We start from the raw sequence: 26263 nt of genomic DNA, 5'->3' as shown, positions 1-26263 counted from the left end.
GACTGATTCAAATCCCCAATTTAGTCCTCAAATGTGCATGGTGCTCTCTCGCTTTGAAGCCCTGTTATATTTCAAGGCAATAGTTTAGGGCCACATATGCGGTATTTCCGTACTTGGGAGTTTTTTCGGGCCTGTAGAAGCACATTGCCTGTGCGAAACAATTGTTGCCCGTTCTTTTTGCCTCCTGCATTTTTGTCCTCCCCTACTATGTGTTAATATACACTGAATAAAGTCCTGGATTTTACCTTCAAGTTATCCTGGTGTGCCGCTTCTCTTCTTTCGTTTGTTGCTTCCTAAATGTGACATGCCCCCCAAAAACCATTTCAGAAAAACTCTCTCCAAAATCCCATTGTTGCCCCTTCCCTTCTGAGCCTCTAGTGCACTCACAGAGCACTAAGCATCCACATATAAGGGATTTCCTTACTTGAGAGAAATTGGGTTACACATTTTAGGGAGATTTCTCTCCTTTTACCCCTTGTAAAAATTCAAAAACTGGCTCTAGAAGAACATGCGAGTGTAAAAAATGAAGATTTAGAATTTTCTCCTTCACTTTGCAGCTATTCCTGTGAAACACCTAAAGGGTTAACAAACCTTTTGAATGTCATTTTGAATACTTTGAGGGGTGCAGTTTTTATGATAGGGTCATTTATGGGGTATTTCTAATATGAAGTCCCTTCAAATCCACTTCTGAACTGGTCCCTGAAAAATTCAGATTTTGAAATTTTGTGAAAAATTGGAAAATTGCTGCTGAACTTTGAAGCCCTCCCATGTCTTTCAAAAGTAAAATGTCAACTTTATGATGAAAATATAAATCACACATACACAGCAACTAAGTAAAGGAACCACGGCTGGTCCGCTATAACATAACGCTACCAACAAAATAGAACCAGATCATGTAAAATGACTTTTATTAACACATATGCAAAAAATACATACAATAAAAATAATAAAAAGAGGATAAAATAAGGCACAACAATAGCACCTACCTCCTCCTACCCCAACGTACGTTTCGCCTGTGCTTCGTCAGGGGTCATCACGCACCCTGACGAAGCACAGGCGAAACATACGTTGGGGTAGGAGGAGGTAGGTGTGTGGCTGCATGGCAGGAGGACTTTATGGTGTCTCATTCATTTCTCCCTTGGTGACTCTCTGTTTATTGTACCCTTTCCCATTTAGGACATTCTTTGATGTGTCACTGTTACATTATTTGTTACCCATATGTTTATAGACATTTTTCAATAATATCCAGTGACCTCTTCCATGTTTACATTTGTACTTTCTATGGTACACCAGTTATTCCCTGTACTCCATGTAGGGCTACACCACTTGCCTGCTCCCATCTTCTGTGACTGCTATTGTAGTGCCTTATTTTATCCTATTTTTATTGTATGTATTTTTTGCATATGTGTTAATAAGTCATTTTACATGATCTGGTTCTATTTTGTTGGTAGTGTGATGAAAATATAAAGTAGACATATTGTATATGTGAATCAATTTATAATTTACAGTGATGCCTCGACATATGATCAAATCGACATACGATGGCCTCTCAGAGGCCATCGCATGTCGATGTCAGCATCGACATTCGATGCTTTTTTTTATGTCGGGGCCATCGGATTAAGTGCTATCCGGCAGCGCAAAATGCTTAAGCTGCTGCCGGATAGCAGCTTAATGTTCCCCGTGTGATGTGGTAAGTATAACTTACCCCTCCACGAAGCTCCGGGGTGCCCTCCGGGTCCAGCGCTGGTCTTCCGGTGTCTTCTCGGCCCTCTCCAATGACGTCAATACGCTGATGCGCACGTCATCCTATAGGAATGGCGTACGCAGCGGCGTAATGATGTTGCTACGCAGGCCCAGTAAGGCCTTGCGGAAGGCAGCGGAGGACCGGAGAAGACCAGAAGAGCCCAGCGGAGGCCCGGGGACACCATCGCGAGCGGCGGGGACACCATCGCGAGCGGCGGGGACGGGTGAGTACAGCTTCCTATACTTTACATTGCACGAATCCCTCAACATACGATGGATTCGACAATCGATGGCTCGTTTGGAACGAATTACCATCGTATGTTGAGGGACCACTGTATTTGGGATGTCCATTTTCCATTTATAAGCAGAGAGTTGAAAGTTAAAAAAAAAAATCATGAAATTTCGGAATTTTTCACCAAGAAATGATGCAGGTATCGACAAAAAGTTACCACTAATATAGAATAGGTTACGAAAAAACTCTCTCTGAATCGGAATGAAAAGTAAAAGCATCCTAGAGTTATTAATGCTTAAAGTAACAGTGGTCAGATGTGCAAAAAAATGCTTGGATCCTTTAAGTTGGAAATGAGCTGGGTCCTTTTCGCAGCATATTTCGATGCGGATCCACTGGTGAAGGCCCCGCTCTATGCTGTCTTTAAATGTTCCATGTGTCCGCTATGAGCAGACACACTGCGATGTGCGTGTCGCAGTATACTAGCTCAGAGCAGGGAGAGTGGCCACGATTTGAGAGTACGCCGTGCACATCGCTGCAGTGTCTGCTCGTTGCGGTGTATTGCCGCTATGAGCAGGCACATGTAAAGACAGCATAGAGCAGGGCCTTCACCAGCGGATCCGCAGCGTAAAATACGCTGTAAATCCGCTTGTGTGAACGTACCCTAAAGGGGTACTCCGGTGGAAAACTTTTTTTTTTTTTTAAATGTATTTAAAAAATTTTCAACTTTCTGGCAGTTGATTTAAAAATAAACAGATTTGTAAATTACTTATATTAAAAAATCTAAATCATTTCAGTACTTACTAGCTGTTGCATACTACTGAGGAAATTCTTTTTTTTTTTTTGGAACACAGAGCTCTCTGCTGACTTCACGAGCACAGTGCGCTCTGCAGACACCCCTGTCCATTTTAAGAACTGTCCAGAGTAGGAGAAAATCCACAGAGCAAACATGCTGCTATGGACAGAGATGTCAGCAGAGAGCACTGTGCTCCAAAAAGAAAAGAATTTCCTCTAGTATTCAGCAGCTAAGTACTGGAAGGAGTAATATTTTTAATAGAAGTAACAAATCTGTATAACTTTTAGGCACCAGTTGACTTAAACATTTTTTTTTTCCCACCGGAGGGGTTAAAGGTATAAATGTCTGATTGGAAGGGTCAGACCTCTGCCATGTAGCACTGTTTTCTCCTTCAATGTGACAGGGACCCCCTTGAATGTGAACTCGGGTACTATTTGAATTTATTCACGGACCAGACCCGCTGTGATTTAAAACTTATCCCCTATCCAAGTTTTCTTGCATAATTCTTCATCTTTAAAGGATAACTGTAAGCAAGTTCAGCCACACTAAACCTAATTCATTGGGCTATAGTTTGGGTGAACAGGGGTCTGTAAGTTTTGTTTTGGCTGAGTTTGCGTCCTCTATAGTGTCAGCCATCCATCCCAGTTTTTTGCGCAGCAGGCGGGCCCCCTGCCGGCAATCTTACTTTGTGTTCCGGAGGCAGGCACCTGAAGCCCGGCCCCTTGTTGCATATTCATTTTGTGATTCTCCACGTCCTAATTACATGGAGTTATCCGCCCCCCTTAGCACTGAGATCTGTCTTCCAAGTGCATGTGCTGTTTTTTTGGCACAGAGCGGTTCTGAGGACGCACAGCTCTCACGTCATCAGGGCGGAGAGCTTGGTAAAAAAAATAACAGCGCATGTGCTCTGAAGACAGATCGCAGCGCTTTCGGGGGGTGGGGCTTATAAGTCCAAGTCATTAGGATGTGGAGAAGCAAAAAATGAATATGCAACAAGGGGGGGAAGGCTTCGGGTGCCTCCTCCAGAACACTAAGTAGGATTGCTTGTGGGGGCTCCCCTGCTGGGATTAAGTGAGCACGTTACAGACTCCTGTTCACCCACACTATACTATGTATTGGGTTTAGAGTGGGTGATCTTGCTGACAGTTTTCCTTTTAACATGCCCATCTTTTATTTCGGGAGCAAAGTATCTGTCAGTGTCCCCCTTCCTAGTCTAGTAAACCTACCGTATATGCCGGCGTATAAGACGACTTGGCGTATAAGACGACCCCCAACTTTTACAGTTAAAATATAGAGTTTGGGATATACTCACCATATAAGACTACCCCTCCTACCGCGATGTACGGTACCTTGTAGTCCCCCCCCCCCCCCCACATTAGGTAGGCAGTATAGTTCTCACCCCCTCCATTAGGTAGGCAGCTCCCCCCAACAGATATACAGCTTCCAGCGATATGGCTGCAGGCTGTATGTCTGTACTGATCTGCCCCCACAGTGTTCCGATCACCGCTCCTCTGGCCCAGGTCACCATCTACTGCTATTGACCATAGCAGTAGGGAGCGGTGACCGGATCATTTAAGATAGCACGGCCGGTCACTCACCAGGCCCCGGTCGGCGCGCGTCCTCCTGGTCCTGCGCTCCTCTGCCTCTATGGTTGTAGGCATGCGACGTCACTGACGTCCCGTGCGTACAACCATAGAGACGGCGGACCGAAGGAGGATCGCAGGAGGACGCCGGGGAATGGTAAGTGATCGACGGACATCCTTAGGTCCCGAAAAGATTTTTTGGGACACAGGGATGTCCGGCATAGGAATACCTTTGATTATCTGCCCGGGCCGGCTCCTGTGTGTGGCTGCAAGCGGGGGCCGGCCAGAGCAGCTAAAAACTAATATAAACTGTATACTAAAGACCAGGGGGCCTCCAGCTGTTGTAAAACTACAACTTCCAGCATGCCCGGACAGCCTTTGCCGTGCTGGGAGTTGTAATTTCACAACAGCTGAAGGCACCCTGGTTTTTAGTATACAGTATTAGTTTTTACTTGCTCTCGCTGGCTCCGTCCTGCAGCCACACACGGGAGCTGGCCCGGGCAGATAATCAGAAGTTTTCCTATCCCGGACCTCAATACCCGGCGTATAAGACGACCCCTGACTTTTCAGAAGAAATTTCGGGGGTTAAAAAGTAGTCTTATACGCCGGGATATACGGTACTTCAGCTGCCAGCTTTCTAAAGTGTATGACCAGCTGTATGTTATCATGTTTGCTGTGGTCAGATTTGTTGGAATGGAATGCTAGTATTTACTGACACTTTAGGCTCACTTTAAAAAAAAAAAAAAAAAAAAAATTTTTTTTTTTGCAGTCACTGGTGATGTATGCTTATGCAATGGCCTTGGGAAATCTTCCTGTCACATAACTGTGACATGCCTTAAGCACAAACTTAAAGCGCTATGTTCATTAAAAACAACTTTTGACATCACGTTAGGCTGGGTTCCCACTACGTTTTGAGACTGCGGGAACTGGATCCAGCTGGGGGATTGTAAACCGGGCGCTCCTGTATCCCACCCGGGTCATATCGCATTCATTTCACAGAGTGACTCCAGTCGGCTAATTTTTGCCCCGTATCTGGTTTTGTGACCGGACCTAAAACTGCGCCGCAGTTTTAGGTCCAGTCAGAAAACTGGATACGGGGCAAAAAATAGCCAACCAGAGTCACATAGTTGGCTCATTGAAATGAATGAGATACTGGCCGATTCCCGTAGTCTCAAAGCGTAGTGTGAACTCAGACATGCTTTTCTTTTCAGTTTTCCACCACAAATGTTTTTTTGGTTGCACCTTTTTTATGGTTAAATGTAAGGTCTAAATACAAAGTAAAGTGGTTCCACAAAAAGAAAAAAAGCCCTCGTATAGTTCTGCAGATGGGGGGGGAAAAATAAGAGTTATGGCTCTTAACACCTTAAAGGGGTACTCTGCCCCTAGACATCTTATCCCTTATCTAAAGGCTAGGGAATAAGATGTCTGGCATGTTAGTTATCTGCTGCACAGATCAAACTTTGCTCCATGCCGGATTACAAGTAACCACAGCTGTCACACCCCCTCCCATAGACATCATTGCGCTGGCCTGGTGATTGCAGGGTGTCCCAGCAGACAACCTCCCTCCACCACTACCAACCTATCCTTGGTGTAGGGAAAATTGATTAACCCGTTAACGACCATGAACGTCTATGCTCGTCCAATTAACAGGGCCATTAACTCGAGCCCGTGTCATACCAGCCAGCCCCCAGCTGATTCCTGTAGCTGGGGGTAGGGCTGGGCGGTATACCTGTTCATAGCAGATACGTTTTGAATTACTTCTGACTCGGCTGCAGGATGAGCGGGAGCCGCTGAGCTCACGTGCGGTGCACATTCCCGCTCCCCCCTGCACTGCTGAGGTAGCCTGAGGGCTTACCTTTTCTGCTGCGGCGGCTCCGGTGCTCAGAATCGCAGGACCAGGCTTTATCAATTGAGCGTAGAGCACACAGATCTATGGTATTCTATGGACAAAAAGTTAAAAAAAAAAAAAAAATAATTTTAAGTTTAAAAACACACGTTAACCCCTTCCTTATTAAATGTTTAAATCACCCCCCTTTTCCCAAATTCCATGTAAAAAAAATATATAAACATAATAAAAATAAACGTGGTATTGCCACGTCCGAAGTATAAAAATATATCGTAAACTAAACTGCACGGTCAATGGCGTACGCGCAAAAAAATTTCCAAAGTCCAAGATAGCGTATTTTTGGTCAATTTTTATACCATAAAAAAAGGAATAAAAAGCGATCAAAAAGTCTGATCAAAACTAAAATGTTACCGATTAAAACTTCAGATCACAGCGCAAAAAAATAGCCCACATACCACCCTGTACGCGGAAAAATAAGTGTTCGGGTTCAGAAGAGGACAATTTTAAATGTATAAATTTTCCTGCATGTAGTTATGATTTTTTTTTCCAAAAGTACGACTAAATCCAACCTATATAAGTAGGGTATCATTTTAACCATATGGACCTACAGAATAAAGATAAGGTGTCATTTTTACCATAAAATGTACAGAGTAGAAACGGAAGCCCCCAAAATGTTCAAAATTGTGTTTTTTCTTCAATTTTGTCGCACAATAATTTTTTTTCCTGTTTCACCATTTTGGGTAAAATGACTGTCATTACAAACTAGAATTGGTGGTGCAAAAAATAAGCCATAATATGGATTTTAGGTGCAAAATTGAAAGGGTCATGATTTTTAAAAGTTAAGGAGGAAAAAACGAAAGTCCAAAAACAGAAAAAAGCTTGGTCCTTTGAAAATTTGAAATTTATAGGGGTCAGAATTGGGCGATTGTTAAACATACTAATTTTAATTAAGTGTTTTTATTTTTTTTTTTGTACATTATCAGAAGAGCATGTAAACATACCGTAGGTATCTTAACCCCTCAAGGACACAGCCCATTTAGTCCTTAAATGGCCACTGTCGTTAAATTTTTTTATTGTCTTCCTTTATTAAAAATTTTATACTTATTCACTTTTTATACAGTTTTTATAACTTTTTAAAATATGGGCACTTTTGGTCTCCCTCCTAGTGCCGGCTGCATTCCGTGTCTCCAACAGACCTGAGTTTGGCCTCATGCTGACAGGGCATGACATCAAAATCAGGATGTGCAGGCAGGGGGGGGGGGGGGGACCACTTAATGACAGGCACTCTAAGGACACATTCAATTTCCCTTTTTTCCTCCTCTCCTTCTAATAGCTTCAACCCCTTAAGGACCACGTTTTTTCCCATTTTTGCACTTTCGTTTTTTCCTCCTCACCTTTTAAAAATCATAACCCTTTCAATTTTGCACCTAAAAATCCATTTGATGGCTTATTTTTTTGCACCACCAATTCTAATTTGCAGTGACATCAGTCATTTTACCCAAAAATCTACGGCGAAACGGGAAAAAAAATAATTGTGCGACAAAATTGAAGAAAAAAGCCATTTTGTAACTTTTGGGGGCTTCCGTTTCTACACAGTACATTTTTCGGTAAAAATTACACCGTATCTTTATTCTGTAGGTCCATATGATTAAAATGATACCCTACTTATATAGGTTTTATTTTGTCGTACTTCTGGAAAACATCATAACTACATGCAGAAAAATGTATACGTTTAAAATTGTCATATTCTGACCCCTATAACTTTTTTATTTTTCCACGTACGGGGCTGTATGAGGGCTCATTTTTTGCGCCGTGATCTGAAGTTTTTAGCGGTACCATTTTTGTATTGATGGGACTTTTTGATCGCTTTTTATTCAGTTTTTCATGATATACAAAGCAACCAAAAATACGTTATTTTGGACTTTGGAATTTTTTTGTGCGTACGCCATTGAGAGTGTGGTTTAATTAATGATATATTTTTACAGTTCGGACATTTACACATGCGGCGATACCACATATGTTTATATTTTTATTTACATGGTGTTTTTTTTTGTTATGGGAAAAGGGGGGTGATTTGAACTTTTAATAAGGAAAGGGTTAAATCACATTTATTAACTTTTTTTACACTTTTTTTTTTTTTGCAGTGTTATAGCTCCCATAGGGACCTATAACACTGCACACACTGATCTTATACCCTGTTCACTGCAAAGCCATGGCTTTGCAGTGATCAGGGTTATCGGCGGTCGATTGCTCAAGCCTGAATCTCAGGCTTGGAGCAATCAATCGCGAGGGGACACACCGGAGGCAGGCAAGAGGACCTCCGCTCATGTCCCAGCTGATCGGGACACCGCATTTCCCGATCAGCCCCGCTGAGCAGCCAGGCAGCTTTTACTTTCAGTTTAGACGTGGCACCGCGGTCGCTGCCGCGCGCTATTAGCCCCGGGTCCCGGCATCAGATACATGTCGGGACAGACCCGATATGACGCGGGGTCACAGTTATATCGTGGGAGTGGGCCAAGGACTTAAATATACGTCCTTGGTCGTTAAGGGGTTAAATCTTATTTTTCAATCTCTATTCCCATATGAGGGCTTGTTTTTTGTGACAAAATTGGCCTTTGTAATGACCATTCCTTTTACCATAAAATGTACAACACAACCAAAAAAGCATTTCTGTGGGGAAATTTTACAATGTACATTTAACCCCTTAACGATGCAGGACGTGAATGTATGTCCATTGACATTTAGGTCCTGTACATGACCGAGCACAGGGGTGGGTGGACAGGAAAGCGTAAAACACAGTGAATGGGAAGAGATGTTGCTTAATTTGGAGTGGAGAATTCAAGAGGAATTAGTCAAGTAAATTTCTCTTGAATTCAGTGTGAACTCACCTTTAAACTGACATATTTTCTTCTGTGGGTTAAAACGATTAAAATGGTTCCCATATTTACGCGCCTAAAGTTTTTTTTTTTCTAACTTATTTTCCAGTATACAGGACTGTATCAGTTCCCATTTTGTGACCACTTGAATTTTTTTTTTCCGTTGATGTGACTAAAAGCTATTTTAGACTTGATGCCAGAATCTTAAAGGTTAATGGCTGATGTTGATTTTGATGTCTACCGTTAATGGCCAGTCCCGGGCTACTTAGTCTATGAAATGAGTGCAGCTCCTGCACTTGCTTTATAGTCCTGATGTCTCTCCTATGTACGTACAGGTATGTCCTGTACACAAAAAATGGGATTTTTCATTAAGGGGTTAATGTCACAGGGCCATTAAAGGGGTATTCCAGGAAAAAACTTATATATTTAATTAACTGGCTCCAGAAAGTTAAACAGATTTGTAAATTACTTCTATTAAAAAATCTTAATCCTTTCAGTACTTATGAGCTTCTGAAGTTAAGGTTGTTCTTTTCTAAGTGCTCTCTGATGACACGTGTCTTGGGAACCACCCAATTTAGAAGAGGTTTGCTATGGGGATTTGCTTCTAAACTGGGCATTTCCCGAGACACGTGTCATCAGAGAGGACTTAGACAGAAAAGAACAACCTTAACTTTAGAAGCACATAAGTACTGAAAGGATTAAGATTTTTTTAATAGAAGTAATTTACAAATCTGTTTAACTTTCTGGAGCCAGTTGATAAATAAAAAAAAAGTTTTTTCCTGGAATACCCCTTTTAAGGACTTATGGCACAGACTACTGACTCAAGCCCACATTCAGGAGCTTGGGACCACTGCGGCTGGCTAGTAACTAGTTAGATGCTGTGCGCCCCCCAGATTTTTGTAGATATGATTCATGTGTGGTTTGCTCTTTTGCATGACATGTTACAGAAGTTTTTTCTGTAGAAGCATAAATGTGAATTATGATTTACATCCCCAAAATTACAAATCCAAATGAGGTGCTGTGAAATGAAAAATACCTATTCAAGGTGATAAGGAAAATTTTAACAAAATCCCAAGACCCTTGCAAATTTCTTTTATTTTTTTAATATATATATATATATTTTTTAAATATGCATTTTTTTAATCTACCGTAATACTTATTTTTTTTCCCCTCCCCTACAGGATTAGTGGCACATAGTGATTTAGATGAAAGGGCTATTGAAGCTTTGAAAGAGTTCAATGAAGAAGGTGCATTAGCCGTGCTACAACAGTTTAAAGATAGTGACCTCTCGCATGTACAGGTAAATTATTTTTTTTGTTGTTTAAGTTAATTAGGAGAATTTTTACTTAAGTGCTTTCTCCGCTATGCAAAGTGGTTTAAATTGAAGTCTAAAAATCCCATAGCTTAATTTTTTTCAATATAAGCTGTAATTCGACAGTATTCTGCTACCGGCTTATGAAAAATTGTGATAAATGGCGGCTCAGAATCACTGTAATGGGAGTGAGCAAGAATACTTGGGACATGCACATATCTTTGAGCCACATCCATATTAAAGTTACTGCTTTTCACTCTTGTCTGAGCTGACTAATTTCATGCTGGTCTGATTTATTAATAGTAATTTTGTTTACATTTTATCTCTTTTAGAATAAAAGTGCCTTTTTATGTGGAGTCATGAAGACCTACAGGCAGCGAGAGAAACAAGGGACCAAAGTTGCTGATTCTAGTAAAGGCCCAGATGAGTCCAAAATAAAGGTGTGTGTATACGTTAGCACTCCAGGCCGTAGTTTCAGTGCAGCAGGTAGGCCACAGACCGGCAGCTTCTACAAAAAGGCATCTGAGGGATAATTAGAGATGGAGGGGGACATGTGGGGGGGATGACTGAGGGGCTTAAAGGCAGGGAAAGTATTAAAATAGTAGTAGGAACAATGTCATTAGGCCACGTCCCCTAAATACTGATTATTCGTAACTAAATTAGTCAAGAACTAATCCAGTTAGCAAATGTTATCAATAAAGTTGATCGCTGCAGCTCTAAATCTTTTAAATCAACTTTAACCCCTTAAGGACCAAGCCCATTTTGGCCTTAACCCCTTAAGGTCTCAGATCGTATGGGTACGCCCTGGGTTCCTGGTACTGGGTACGCCCCTGGGAATTTCGGTCCCCGGTGGACCAAATCGGGATGACTGCTGATATCTATCAGCAGGCATCCCATGTAAATTTGGGGGGGGGGGGTCCAAGACACCCACGATCCATCCCTGCTATCCCTGCTATTTTTCGGTCAGAAGCAACCGACCAATAGCAGATCGGGGGGGGGGGGGTTTAAGTTCAGTTCCCCTGTTCTGCCCACCCACCGTAGTCCGGGCAGAACGGGGGAACTGTCCTTTGACCAGCGCCGGAGGTCACTTGCAATCGGCGGCAGCTGGCGGCGATAACGTGCGGCTGGCTCCCTGGTGAAGACTACGGAAGCCGGTGAGTTGCCTGCAACATCTGGAGGGCTACAGTCTGGAAATCACGATACAGGGGTCTCTAAACTGTAGCCCTCCAGATGTTGCAAAACTACAACTCTCAGCATGCCCAGACACCTGTTTGGGCTTGCTGGGATTTGTAGTTTTGCAACAGCTGGAGGGCTACATGGTTTCTAAACCGCGGCCCTCTAAATCTTGCAAAACTACAACTCCCAGAATGCACAAACAGCAAACGGCTGTCTCTGCATGCTGGGAGTTGTAGTTACGTACCTCCAGCTGTTGGATAACTAAATCTCCCAGCATGCCCTTCGGCGATCAGTACATGCAACAGCTGGAGGCACACTGGTAGAAAAATACAGAGTTAGACAACAGAACTTTTCCAACCAGTGAGCCTCCAGCTGTTGAAAAAGTAGAACTCCCAGCATGCACAGTACATGTCAGTACATGCTGGGAGTTGCATTTTCGCAACAGCTGTACATGTACATTCACACGGGCGGGTTTACAGTGAGTTTCCTGCTTCAAGTTTGAGCTGTGGCAAATTTCCCGCCGCAGCGCAAACTCCTAGCGGGAGAATAACCATAAACCCCTGCTTGTGTGAATGTACCCTAAAAACACTACACTACACTAACACATAATAAAGGGTAAAACACTACATATACACCCCCATACACTTTCTTGATAAACGTATCGTACGGTAGTGTTTCCAAAGCGGAGCCTCCAGCTGTTGCAAAACAACTCCCAGCATTTCCGGACAGCCACTGACTGTCCAGGCATGCTGGGAGTTTAGCAACAGCTGGAGGCACCCTGTTAGGGTAATCTACGCCAGTGATTCCCAATGTCCACCCCTATGCAATCCCTAACGTAGTCCTCAAATGTGCATGGTGCTCTCTCACTTTGGAGCCCTGTCGTATTTCAAGGAAACAGTTTAGGGCCACACATGGGGTATTTCCGTTCTCGGGAGAAATTGTTACAAATTTTAGGGGCTTTTTCTCCTTTTACCCCTTATGAAAAGGAAAAGTTGGGGTCTACATCAGCCTGTTAGTGCCATTTTTTTATTTTCTTTTTTTTACATTAACATGCTGGTGTTGCCTCATACTTTTTATTTTCACAAGAGGTAAATGGGGGGGAAAAAAGACCCCCAAAATTTGTAACACAATTTCTCCTTAGTACAGAAATACCCCATATGTTTATGTAAACTGCTCTGTGGACACACAACAATGCTCAGGAGTGAGAGCGCACAATGAACATTTGAGGCCTAAATTGGTGATTTGCACAGAGGTGGCTCATTTTTACAGTGGTTCTGACATGAACGCAAAAAAAATACCCACGGGTGACCCCATTTTGGAAACTACACCTCACGGAATGTAACGAGGGGTATAGTGAGCCTTAACACCCCACAGGTGTTTGACGAATTTTAACTAAGATGCTGGTGTTATCCTAAATTGTTCATTTTCACAAGGGAAAATAGGAAAAAAAAAAGCCTCCCAAAATTTGTAGCCCCATATGTGGATGTAAAGTGCTCTCCTGGCGCACTACAATGCTCAGAATAGAAGGAGCGCCATTGGGCTTTTGAAGAGAAAATTTGTCCGGATTTAAGGCCACGTGTGTTTACAAAGCCCCCATAGTCCCAGAACAATTGACCCAATCTTGGAAACTTCACCCCTCACGTAACGTAATAAGGGGTACAGTGAGCATTTTCACCCCACAGGTGTCTGACAGATTTTTGGAACAGTGTTCCGTGAAAATGAAAAATGTAATTTTTAATTTGCTCAGCCCATTGTTCCAAAGATCTGTCAAACGACAGTGGGGTGTAAATACTCACTGCACCCCTTATTAAATTCTCTGAGGGGTGTAGTTTCCAAAATAGGGGCACATGAGGGGGGGGTCCATTGTTCTGGCACCACAGGGGGCTTTGTAAACGCACATGGCCCCCGACTTCTATTCCAACCAAATTCTCTCTCCAAAAGCTTAATGGCGCTCCTTCTCTTCTGAGCATTGTCATCCACCAGTAGAGCACTTGACGTCAACTCATGTGGTATTTCCATACTCCATACATTTCCATACAAGAAATGGGGTTACAAATTTTCTGGGTCACTTTCTCCTATTGCCCCTTGTAAAAGTAAAATTTGGGGGAAAAATGCATTTTAATGAAGAAATAAATTTTTTTTTTTTCATTTACACATCCGACTTTAACGAAAAGTCGTCAAACAATTGTGGGGTGTTTAATGCTCTCTGTACCCCTTGTTACATTATTCGAGGGGTGTAGTTTTCAATGTTTTTTTTCTTTTTTCTATATATATATATATATATATATATATATATATATATATATATATATAATATTAATGTGCCTTTGTGCCAGAAGAGAAAAAAAAAAATATATATATATATAATATATTATAATTATTTTTTTTTTTTTTGCTGTTCTGGCTTCCTAAATGAAACATTCCCCCAAATAACCATTTCAGAAAAACTCACTCTGCAAAATCCTATTGTCGCTCCTTCCCTTCTGAGCCCTCTAGTGCACCCACAGAACATACGCATGAGATATTTTCTTACTCGAGAGAAATTGGGTTGCCAATTTTGGGTGATTTCTCTCCTTTTACCCCAAAAACTGGGTCTAGAAGAACATGTGTAAAAAAAAAAATAAAGATTTTGAATTTTCTCCTTCACTTTGCTGCTATTCCTGTGAAAGACCTAAAGGGTTAACACACTTACTGAATGTCATTTTGAATACTTTGAGGGGTGCAGTTTTTATAATGGGGTCATTTATGGGGTATTTCTAATATGAAGACCCTTCAAATCCACTTCAAAACTGAACTGCTCCCTGCAAAATTCTGATTTTGAAAATTTGGTGGAAAATTGCTGCTGAACTTTGAAATCCTCTAATTTCTTCCAAAATGTAACTTTGTCAACTTTTATGATGCAAACATAAAGTAGACGTATTGTATATGTGAATAAATATATAATTTATTTGTAATATCCATTTTCCTTATAAGCAGAGAGTTTCAAAGTAAAAAAAATGCAACATTTTTTCCGATTTTTTTTTATGAAATTTGGGAATTTTTCACTAAGAAATGATGCAAGTATTGACAAAAATTTACCATCAACATATAGTATAATATGTCACGAAAAAACTATCTTGAAATCAGAATGAAAAGTAAAAGCATCTAAGAGCTATTAATGCTTAAAGTGACAGTGGTCACATGTGCAAAAATGGCCGGGTCCTTAAGGGGTTGAGGACCAGGGCAATTTTATTTTTGCATTTTCGTTTTTTCCTCCTAGCCTTTTAAAAATCATAACTTCTATTTTCATCCACAGACTTTTGGAAGGGTTTGTTTTTATGCTGTACAATTTACGGTAAAAGTGACATGTTTTCTTTATTCTGTGGGTCATTACAATTGAAATGATACCCATGATTACATCATTATATTATTGTACCCCTTAAAAAAAAATCTAACTTTTTTTTTTTTTGCCAAATTAGTACGTTTAGCATCCCTCTATTTTGACGACCTATAACTTTAAAATTTTTCAATATAAACGGCGGTATGAGGGCTCACTTTATGCGCCGTGATCTTTTTCTTAGTCCTAAGAATCTCCAAGCTATCCAGGTGCATTTATCTCTTCAGCTGGCCCAGGACTTACTCTACAGTTGGCATTCTCGTTTCCAACCAGTGCGCCAATAGGCATCTCTTGGCCACCAGGATAACGGTATGAGCCATAAGTGAGATACACACCCTCCTGGCCAACGTGGAGAATAGCCAATTTCTGTGTCAAGACTATATCTGGGATCAACTTCCGCAATATAGTGGTAGACACAGTCTCCCAAAAGACACGTGATGACCTGCATGACCAAAGTTCGTGTAGTAAGTCAGTCCTATAATCCCCACAGTTCGGGCAATTTTCTATTGTCGGGTCTGTCGAGCGTCCGTGGCAATGAGAATCCGTAATGGCATGGTGCAAGATTTTGAATTGGGTCTCCCTCCATCCCTCGTTAGTCACCGCCTTTCGAAGCTTCGTCCACCCCTCTAAGATGGGAACGGTTAAATCAGTTTCGGATAATTTGTTCTCCCAGTAGGTAAATAGGGAGGCTAAAACAGAATCACTGCCTCGGCGCTTAAGGTAGCGATAGAGACAGGAAAGAGTGTGATAAGGAGAAGAGGAACAAATGAAGATGTCAAAAGAGGTCTCTGAGTGTTCCCGGGACAAGATGGTCAGTCTGGGGCGTAAGAACGCAATCAGTTGACAGTAAGGTAAGTAATGTCCCCCGCCTAGTCCAAACTTGTCAGATAGTTCAGAGAATGTCAGGTATCTAGGTTCGACGTCGTGGAACAGATCGGCCACCGTCAATATGTTTGCCGAATGCCACTCCCGGAATTGGGCGGTGGACCTGCCCAACTGGAACTCGGGAAGAGTCCACAGCGGCATGTATTTACTAAGATAAAAAGGAAGGGACATCAAGTCTCTGCACTGTTTCCACGCCCCTATTGTATCCCTAAACAGAACACTATTCCTGAAATGTGGCGGCAGTGCAGAGCATTTAGTATGCAATAGTGCAGGAAGCGACCAGGGAGCCACCATCCCCCCCTCCAGAACGGTGTTGGAATAGCACAAGTCACCCCTCAGCCAGTCGATACAATGCCGGAACAGGCATGACAGGTTATAATGTTTAATATCGGAGAAACTGAGTAGTGGCGGAACCTCGAGTTTGGAGTACAAAGAACGCAGCTAAGGGCAACCCACCACCACCCTCCCACCCCCTCCCATGTAAGACACAAAAACCACCCAAAAGAACATAAAATAAAAGAACGGACTGGCCATGCTTGATCTGGCAAAGACCGCCATCGCCCCTAGTCCTAGGAACTTCCAAAATTCCCATACTGCGAGAGAGGAGCCTCATGCTTGGCTCACTCTCCTTAAAAGCTGCCCCTAGAGCCAGCTCAATAACAGTACCCCGATCAGCCGTGAGATTTTTTTTTTTATGCTTTTTGGGGGGTAAAATGCGAAAAACTTAGGTTTTACCTTTTTATTGGGGGAGGGGATTTTTCACTTTTATTTTCTTTTGTTTTTTTACATTTTCTTTTACACTTATGTCCCCATAGGGGACTATTTATAGCAATCATTTGATTGCTAATACTGTTCAGTGCTATGCATAGGGTATAGCACTGATCAGAGTTATTGGTCATCTTCTGCTCTGGTCTGCTCGATCTCCGACCAGAGAAGACCCAAGGAGGTGGACAGAGGCAGGTGAGGTGACCACCGTCCACCATTACAGATGATCGGATCGCCGCGGCAGCGCTGCGGATGATCAGATAATCCATTTTTCTGATGGAACTGCCGCAGATGCAGTGATCTGTATTGATCACATCATCTGAGGTCTTAATGGTGGACATCAGCCCGATTATGGCACCCAGGACCTGCCACGCATGTCGCGAGCATCGGTCCGGTGCGTTAAGTACCACCACACAGGCACCATGACATACATTTACTTCTCATGTCTTTAAGGAGTTAAGCAACTGTCCTGCAGTTTAATTAATAAGGAGTATAAATGAGTTATCCACACTCGACAGGTATGGTACATGTGCATTATGTGATATTAGCCTTCCACTAATATTGTTGTGCAGTATTGGGTTAAATACTATTTCATGTTATGTTGGGAAAGAGCATTTTCTCCTTTTAAGATCAAAAATTCAGCAAGTTTTTTTTTTTTTCTCTTCAGGCCCTTCTTGAAAGAACAGGATACACTCTAGATGTGACAACTGGTCAAAGAAAATATGGAGGTCCACCCCCAAGCACAGTTCACTCAGGGCAGCAACCTTCTGTTGGGACAGAGGTAGTACAAAAAAAAAATCTTGTGTTTTTTTACATTTTTTTTGTGTTTTCCCTCTATATATAATCTAATATTTATCTAATAGTTCATTTAATATTTATTGTTTTAGATATTTGTGGGCAAAATTCCCAGAGATCTCTTCGAAGATGAGCTAGTTCCTCTATTTGAAAAGGCTGGTCCAATATGGGATCTCCGTTTAATGATGGATCCTTTAACTGGTTTAAATAGAGGCTATGCTTTTGTGACATTTTGTACAAAAGAGGCTGCCCAGGAGGCTGTTAAATTGGTAAGTCTTCTAATAGATTAGATACTGTACCTTTTTTCTTTCTAAACACAGTTGGGATGTATTCATGTTGCTTTTGGAGAAGTACCTCTCCAGAACACATTGGTCCAGATTTTGATAAGACTCTTAGTGTAAAGTTAGACTGGCAGTCTTCAAATGCCATTGATTTCAGTGTATTTGGTTGATTGATAAATTAAGCATGTCTAAAGAATAGGGCTGCAACTAAAGATGATTTATTGATCGATTTGTTGTTTCAGCCCTAGGATACGTGGTCTGGTTCACCTGTTACTTCCTTCGAGGGGAGGGGGGGCAGCTGCGTAACGTCATTGCTGCTTCTTCTCTGCTGAGCCTCATTTCAAGCAGGCTTGGGGAAACAGCAGCAGTGACGTCATGAAGCTCCACCCAGTGCCTGACCAGAGGAAGTAACAGGTGAACCGGATCACTCTTCGGACACAGGTATCAGGGCTGAACTGACAAATCAATTTGATAAAATTAAATGTTAGTTGCAACCTTAGACTGTCTCCAGTTTAAAGGGGTACTCCGGTGAAAAACTTTATTTTTTATTTTATTATTTTTTTTAAATCAACTGGTGCCAGAAAGTTAAACAGATTTGTAAATGCTTCTATTAAAAAATCTTAATCCTTCCTGTACTTATTAGCTGCTGAATACTACAGTGGAATTTATTTTCTGTTTGAAACATAGAGCTGTCTGCTGTATCACGAGCACAGTGCTCTCTGCTGACATCTCTGTCCATTTTTAGGAACTGTCCAAGGTAAAAGGAAATCCCCATAGCAAAATGGACAGAGATGTCAGCAGAGAGCACTGTGCTCGTGATGTCAGACAGTTCTGTGTTTCAAAAAAAAAGAATTTCCGCTGTAGTAATCAGCAGCTAAGTACAGGAAGGATTAAGATTTTTTTAATAATAGTAATTTACAAATCTGTTTAACTTTCTGGCACCAGTTGATTTAAAAAAAAAAAAATAAAAAATTTCACCGGAGAACCCCTTTTAATGTTTGTTTTTTTTATTTTTTTGCTAGAACATTTGTATTACTAAATTTGAATTGGTCACCTAAGATTGAAAACGCATATATCCTTTTAGGTGCAACCCTTCCCAGGTTAAATTTTGTATCATTTAGAGCTTATTTGTAACAGTGGGCAAAAATGTATGCTCATCTTTACATAATTTACATTGACTTCAATGAAGAGGACTGCATCATTTCTTGTATAGCTTAAGGCTTCTTAACTTTGCTTCTAAGGCCTCAATAGTTTAACCACAGTTGGGGTGGCCTAGGCTTCACCCCTATAAATTATCTTGTAAATTTTAAAATTACTAAAGGAGTCAATGAAAACAGGTTGAGAAGCATGATATGAGTACATTGAATAAAAAAATAGCAAATGGGGCTAACCAGCCTCTGGTTTCCCCACCAGTTTCAGATACTTATGATCAGACATTTACGGCATATTATGTGGTTTGTTCTGTTTTAAACAATTCCATTCTAAATGTTACAGGTGTATGACTAGAAAATATTGTCTTCACAGGCATATGCTGGCCTACATTTATCACCTATCCATTAGATGGAGAGTCTGTCTGGTGCAAATGTTGACTTTCTGTGCCTCCTTTAGCGTTCGACTAGAGCAGTTGAATGCAAGGGCTCCCAGGGTTCCCCATTCTAGCCAGTAATTTGGCCTCACTGATTTTTTTTTGTCCTATATTGTTCATCCACTAATTAGATGGTAATCTCAATCTGGAGCACCTCTTTAGTAAACCTTCGAAATGTTTTCGTGTTTGTTTTTTGCAGTACAACAACCATGAAATTCGAGCAGGAAAGCATATTGGTGTTTGCATCTCTGTTGCCAATAATAGACTTTTTGTTGGGTCTATTCCAAAAAGTAAAACAAAGGAACAAATTGTCGAAGAATTTAGTAAAGTCACTGGTAAGCTTTCCATTTAATAACTATGAGACCTTGAATAAAATGTGGGAGATTTATCAGAACCTGTCCAGAGGTAAAGTTGCTTTATTGCCCATAGCAACCAATCAGATTGCTGCTTTCTTTTTTTGAAAAGGCCTCTGAAAAATGGAAGAAGCGATCTGATCTAGTTGCTATGGGCACCACTTCCTCTGGACAGGTTTTGATAAATCTCTCCCTTTTTTATGTGTTTATACAGACTGATTAGTCATACAGTGGGGATCAAAAGTTTGCTCACCCCAGGTAAAAATTTGTATTAATGTGCATAAAGAAGCCAAGGAAAGATGAAAAAAATCTCCAAAAGGCATCAAATTACAGATTAGACATTCTTTTAATGTTAAGTTAGATTTTATTTCCATGATTTACACTTTCCAAACAGAAAACAAAAAATGGCGTCTGCAATGGGCACCCTGCAGAATTTATAGCATACCCTGCAGAATTTATAGCATGCACATGAGACCTGCCAGTGTCATGGATTGTTCTCAATCATCTGGGAAGACCCGATGATGTCAATCTCAGAAGTTTATAATGCCCAGACTCATCTGACCTTGCTCCAACAATCGGCACCATGGGTTCTTCTAAACAGATGTCTAGAAATCTGAAACTGAAAATAGTTGACGCTCGCAAAGCTGGAGAAGGCTATAAAAAGATAGCAAAACGTTTTCAGATGTCAATATCCTCTGTTCGGAATGTAATTTAAGAAATGGCAGTGATCAGGAACAGTGGAAGTTAAAGCAAGATCGGGAAGACCAAGAAAAATATCAGACAGAACAGCTTGCAGGATTGTGAGAAAATTCAAAACCCACGTTTGACTGCACAATCCCTCCAGAAAGATCTGGCAGACACTGGAGTTGTGGTACACTACTCCACTATAAAGAGATACATGTACAAATATGGTCTTCAAGGAAGAGTCATCAGAAAAAAAAACTCTTCTACGTCCTCACCACAAAAATCAGCATTTGAACTTTGCAAATGAACCTATAGACAAACCTGATGCATTTTGGAAACAAGTTCTGTGGACCGATGAGGTTAAAATTGAACTTTTTGGCCGGAATGAGCAAAGATGCGTTTGGAGAAGAAGGGGAACAGAATTTAATGAAAAGAACCTCTGTCCAACTGTTAAGCATGGGGGTGGATCAATCATGCTTTGGGGTTGAATTGCAGCCAGTGGCACAGGGAATATCTCACGAGTAGATGGAAAAATTGATTCAATAAAATTTCAGCAAATTTTGGATACTAACTTGATGCCATCTGTGAAAAAGCTGAAGTTTAAGAGAGGATGGCTTCTGCAAATGGATAATGATCTTAAACACACCTCCAAAATCCACAGGGGATTACATCAAGAGGCCTAAACTGAAGGTTTTGCCATGGCCTTCACAATCTCCTGACCTCAACATAATTGAAAATATGAAAAATGTAGGGAGATAGCTGCAACCGAAAATGTGATTGTATGGAATTCACTGCCAGATGAGTACTCACGCCAAGGTTGTGTAACCCATACAACCTTATTTAAATATAGAAGAGGTGTATATATGGATATATATACTGATTGCGTATTTTCTCAAATATGGGCTTATATAGTTAAATACTAAATAGTTGTAAATAAATTGATTTATGTGTTGGTGGTATAAGGTGAAAGAAAAGGATGTGATATACTCAGGTGATATATGTATGTGTGTGTGTGTGTATATATATATATATATATATATATATATATATATATATATAATATACACACATATATTATATATAATATGTGTGTGTGTGTGTGTGTGTATGTAGAAAATGTGTATAAATATTAAGTAGAAATTACAATAAGTGATTGGGTGATGTGAGTGGATAGTGTATGGGTGGTAAATAAGTGATTTAGGAGAATTCAATATATTTCAATATTTATTTATAATATAGTGACCATCTACCCCTGCAGGGGGTAGAATAGTACAATTGATGGTAAAATAGTTTAAAAAGTATAACTTTTAATTAAAAATAATCAAAAAATTATATAGCTTATAAAATTTATACTATATATATATATATATATATATATATATATATATATATATATATATATATATATATAATATATATATAATATATATATATTAATCACGCACACGCGTGTATACATATTGAAACCAGCTATTGTTTGCTTTCCAGGATAAAAGGCAATAGTATTGGATAACCTTGCAGTATTATAGTTTGTATCCGGTTTGTGAAGATAGGTTAGTGTTCAATTGTTAGTATCACAATGGTTGTGGTAAAACGTGGATACCGGTATCCTTAGATTGTTTTTATAGCATATATTCCTATGGACATAGGTGGTATATTGCAATTATGTATCCATATGATGGTGCACAGCACCACTTACCGATCCTCCTAGCGGTAATCCTAGGCACACAGTCAGGCTGGCGCGGCTTGCATCCGGCTCTAGGTTGGTAGATGCCTGTCTGGAGGATAAGCCGCAAAGCAGCTACGTGGGTTCCCGTGATGCCGGACTGGCACGGCTGGCGTCCAGCCGATGGAAACTGTCGGGGCTGAGCGGGTGTCCACGGAAGCGGTGGTAAAATAGAGGATCAGTAGTGGATGCTGGCAATGGATACTGGCGGTGTCCTCGTGTGCTGATGCACACGTATTGCAGTGGTCCCCAGTCCTTGGGTCTCCAGCGGTTGCAAATCGTAAAGTGCATTCCTGGCTTTTGATCAAGGTGTCTGTATCAGACTGCTGGTATAAGGTGGGTGGGCTAGACGTGTTTCGAGACACGCTTCGGTCTCTCTTTCAATAGCTGAAAGGCCCACCAATCAGCGCTGTGGGGCCGTGCAGGGGCCAATCACAGAGCTCCTTGCCCTGATCCGGCGTCTTTTCTCTCTCCCTCAGCACGGTGCAGAGTTCTCCTCACAGCAGCTGCCTTGGGACACAGACTCTGGGTGAGACTGTTGATTTTTTGACTATGTCCGTGCCCAAAACTGTACCTCCCTCTAAGCAGATTTCGGGAATATTAGTTACCCATTACGCTTGTAAAAGCTGCTCTGCAAAAATGCCAGGTTCTGCTGAACCCTTTCGTTCTGCCTGCGCCACTGCTCCCCCAGACCCCCCTGCTATTTCTAACCCAGGTGCCCCTTCAGACCTGGTGGTGGGTTCGGCCGCCCCTCCAGCCTGGGTTTCCTCCCCCTCCCAGTCTATATCCGACTTGGCACAGGTCTCCCGTTCTTTGGTGACTGCCTTGGAGAGGTCTACCCTTCACCGGCCCTCTAGAAGGTCCCGTTCCCCCTTCTCCCTACGCTTCGCGTAAGTGTAATAGGGGTATCTCCTCTGACTATTCCCAGGAGTCTACTGGTAGGCACGGGCGTTCCTCTCACAGGTCTCGCCCGATCACTTCTTCAGGCCACACGCATCGCTCTTCTAGTGGACGTTCCCGTGGTCGCCGCTCTAGCTTTCCTGAACCACGTACCAGGTCTGAGTCTCCCTCTTCCAGGGCCGCCTCCACTCGTTCGCACTCTCCTGGAGAGCTAGCGGCCGAGGGTTCCGATTCGGAGGACCGTTCGGACTCAGTGGACACGGTGAACTCATTGGTTATGGCCATAAGAGACAACTTTAACCTAGAGGACCCAGGAACTTCGGACGCAGCTCAAGAGGTATCCTTTCATCGTTCCTGACCGGCACCCAAAGTGTTCAGCTCTCTCGCTGAATTTGAGGCCATTCTAGAATCTGCCTGGAAGCACCCTGCGCAGAAGTTTCAGGGACGGAAGAAAGTCCAAGTGCGATCTCCTTTCGCCAAGGACCTTGTTTCCAAAGTGACTTCCTCTCTGTCGGTGGATCCTCCCGTTTCTCGCCTCTCTAAAGCTACTACTTTTCCGCTGGCGGATGCAGAGGCCTTCAAGGATCCTGCGGACAAAAAGGTTGAGTTGTTAGTGAAGTATGCCTTTGAAGCAGCGGGTTCTTCCCTGCCTTCGCCTCCGCCTGGGTGTCTAGGCCCTCTCGGTTTGGCAGTCCCAACTCCGTCAGGGCATTCTTTCAGGTTCTCCCCCAGAAGAACTGTCTGCTCTGGCCCTCCAATGTTCCAAAGCTGGAGATTTCCTGTGTTCTGCTTCCTTGCACTCAGCTCGCTGCGCTGCTTATGCCACCAGTAATCTAGTGGCCCTCTGTCGTTCCATTTGGCTTAAAACTTGGAACGCGGATGCTGCATCCAAGAAGTCTCTCACAGAGATTCCTTTTACTGGTTCCTGTCTTTTTGGCAAGCGCCTGGATGAGATTATCTCTGAGGCGACAGGGGGCAAGAGCTCTTTACCTCAAAACAAACCTAGCACTTCTTTCCGTAGGAAGTCTTCTTCCTTTCGAACGTCTGGCCCCTCAAAAGGGTCCAACCAGGCGCCTCCATGGGACAAGAAGGTTCCCTTTTTCAAGGCCCGTCCCTTGTGGAAGTCGGACACCAACCGTCCTGACCGTTTTGCGGGCAAATACAAACCCACTTCTGCATGAAGGGACGCCCCTGTCCGCAGCTTTTTTCCGGGTAGGAGGTAGTCTTGTTTTTTCGAGACGTTTGGACCACGCACATTCAGGACTCCTGGATCAGGGACGTGGTGTCCAACGGATACAGGATAGAATTTGCCTCCCTTTCGAGGGATAGTTTTTTTCCAGTCCCATGCTCCCTGATCTCCCTTGCTTGCGAGGGGATTTCGGGAGCCTCTTCAGTCCCTTCTCGTCCAGGGTGTCATCGTCCCAGCTCCTTCAAGGGAACGCTTTCGGGGTTTTTATTCCAATCTTTTCGTGGTTCCCAAGAAAAAAAAAACTGTTCTGTGCGGCCAATCCTGGATCTCAAACTTCTCAACCACCATCTTCTTATCCGCCATTTCCAAATGGAATGTCTCCGTTCGGTGGTGGCATCTATGGATCAAGGGGAGTTTCTTTCCTCGGTGGACATCAAGGATGCCTACCTCCACGTTCCAATTTTTCCCGGACACTAGCGGTACCTCTGCTTTGCGGTTCCGGGAGATCATTAACAATTTGTGGCTCTCCCCTTCGGTCTGGCCACAGCACCACGAGTCTTTACCAAGATTCTGGCACCTGTGGTAGCTCTGTTACGGTCAAGAGGGGTCTCAGTGATACCCTACTTGGATGACCTTCTCATCAAAGCGCCCACCAGAGCCCAGGCTCTGGAGAATGTGAGCCTCTCTCTTCAGACCTTGTGTCGCTTCGGGTCAACCGAGACAAGTCGGTTCTCTCCCCCACCCAGTCTCTGGTCTTCTTGGGGCTTCAGTTCGACTCTGCCTCTGCTCGGATTCGCCTTCCGCCGGACAAACGTCTAGCCCTCTTGTCGGGAGTCCGCTCCCTCCGTACACCATCCCCGGTCACCATCAGTACTTGCATGGAAGTACTGGGTCGGATGGTGGCAGCCATGGAGGCCGTACCCTTTGCCCAGTTTCATTACCGTACTCTTCAGCTGGCGATTCTTTCACGATGGGACAGGTCCCCCCCGCTCTCTCAATTGCAAGATTGTTCTCCCGCTCTGGACTCGGCGGTCTCTGTGTTGGTGGCTCCGCTCCCCTCTTCTTCTTCAGGGGAGTTCGTTCCTCCCCCTCCACTGGCAGGTGGTCACGACGGACGCCAGCCTGTCGGGCTGTGGGGGGGGGGTGTCTTCAGGGATCAGATGGGTCAGGGCCTCTGGCCTCCCCAAGAAGCCCTTCTTTCCATAAACATTCTGGGACTGAGGGCGATTTATCTTGTCTGAAGCATTGGGAGTCCCTGCTTCTGGGTCACCCTGTCCGTGTCCAGTCGGACAATGCCACAACTGTGGCATACATCAATCGGCAGGGCGGCACTTGCAGCTCATCCTCCTCTAGGCGGAACAAGTGGTTCCAGCCATTTCGGCGATTCACATTCCATGAGTTCTCAATTGGGAAGCGGATGTCCTCAGCTGACCCCAGAGAGTGGTCTCTTCTTCCGGAGGTGTTCGCGCAGATCTGCGACCTATGGGGGACCCCGGACGTGGATCTCTTTGCGTCTCGACGCAACTGGAAAGTACCAAAGTTTGTGTCAAAGTCCAGGGACCCCCTGGTTCTAGCCGTGGATGCCTTAGTAATTCCGTGGTCGGGCTTTGTCCTGCCCTACCTGTTCCCTCCTCTCCCTCTCCTTCCCAGGGTCCTGAGGAAGCTCAAGGCGGAAGGAGTCCCCGCCATTCTGGTGTCGAAGGGCATGGTACGCCGTCGTGGTCTGGCTTCTGGACGACGTTCCGTCCCGCCTTCCTCTTCGTCCAGACCTACTGTCACAGGGTCCCCTTTGCCACCCCAAATTACAGTCGCTGCATTTGACGGCGTGGTGGTTGAGACTGCGGTTCTAAGGGCCCGCGGCTTCTCTTCCCAGGTAATTCGCACCATGCTTAGGGCTCGCAATCCCTCCTGCGAAAATTTACCACCGTACCTGGCGGTCTTACTTTTTCTCCAGTTACCTTTTCCGTGCCCCGTCTCCATTCCTTTTTACAGTCGGGGTTGGAACTAGGGCTGGCTCTCAGTTCCCTTAAGGGTCAAGTTTCGGCCCTTTTTATTCTTTTTCTTATAGCTATTACCTCCATTAGGAGAGTTTCTGAACTGACGGCTCTCTCCTGCCGTACTCCTTTCCTGATAATTCATCAGGACAAGGTTGTTTTCCGACCA

General features: G+C 43.1%; 1 protein-coding gene across 8 annotated transcripts in view; it reads left to right on the top strand.

Moving 5' to 3' along the window:
- SYNCRIP (synaptotagmin binding cytoplasmic RNA interacting protein) overlaps positions 1-26263 on the top strand; it is a 56636-nt gene that overhangs the window by 5457 nt on the left and 24916 nt on the right. For all 8 annotated transcript variants that reach the window (XM_056566033.1, XM_056566032.1, XM_056566031.1 and 5 more), the window contains 5 exons: positions 10255-10373; positions 10718-10825; positions 17255-17368; positions 17475-17651; positions 19448-19583. In XM_056566033.1, the coding sequence (XP_056422008.1) occupies positions 10255-10373; positions 10718-10825; positions 17255-17368; positions 17475-17651; positions 19448-19583 (654 nt within the window). The remainder of the gene's footprint in view (positions 1-10254; positions 10374-10717; positions 10826-17254; positions 17369-17474; positions 17652-19447; positions 19584-26263) is intronic.

This window comes from Hyla sarda, chromosome 3 (genome assembly GCF_029499605.1).
Source record: "Hyla sarda isolate aHylSar1 chromosome 3, aHylSar1.hap1, whole genome shotgun sequence".
In the NCBI taxonomy this organism is placed as follows: Eukaryota; Metazoa; Chordata; class Amphibia; order Anura; family Hylidae; genus Hyla; species Hyla sarda.
This window is presented reverse-complemented; position numbering and strand designations above follow the sequence as displayed.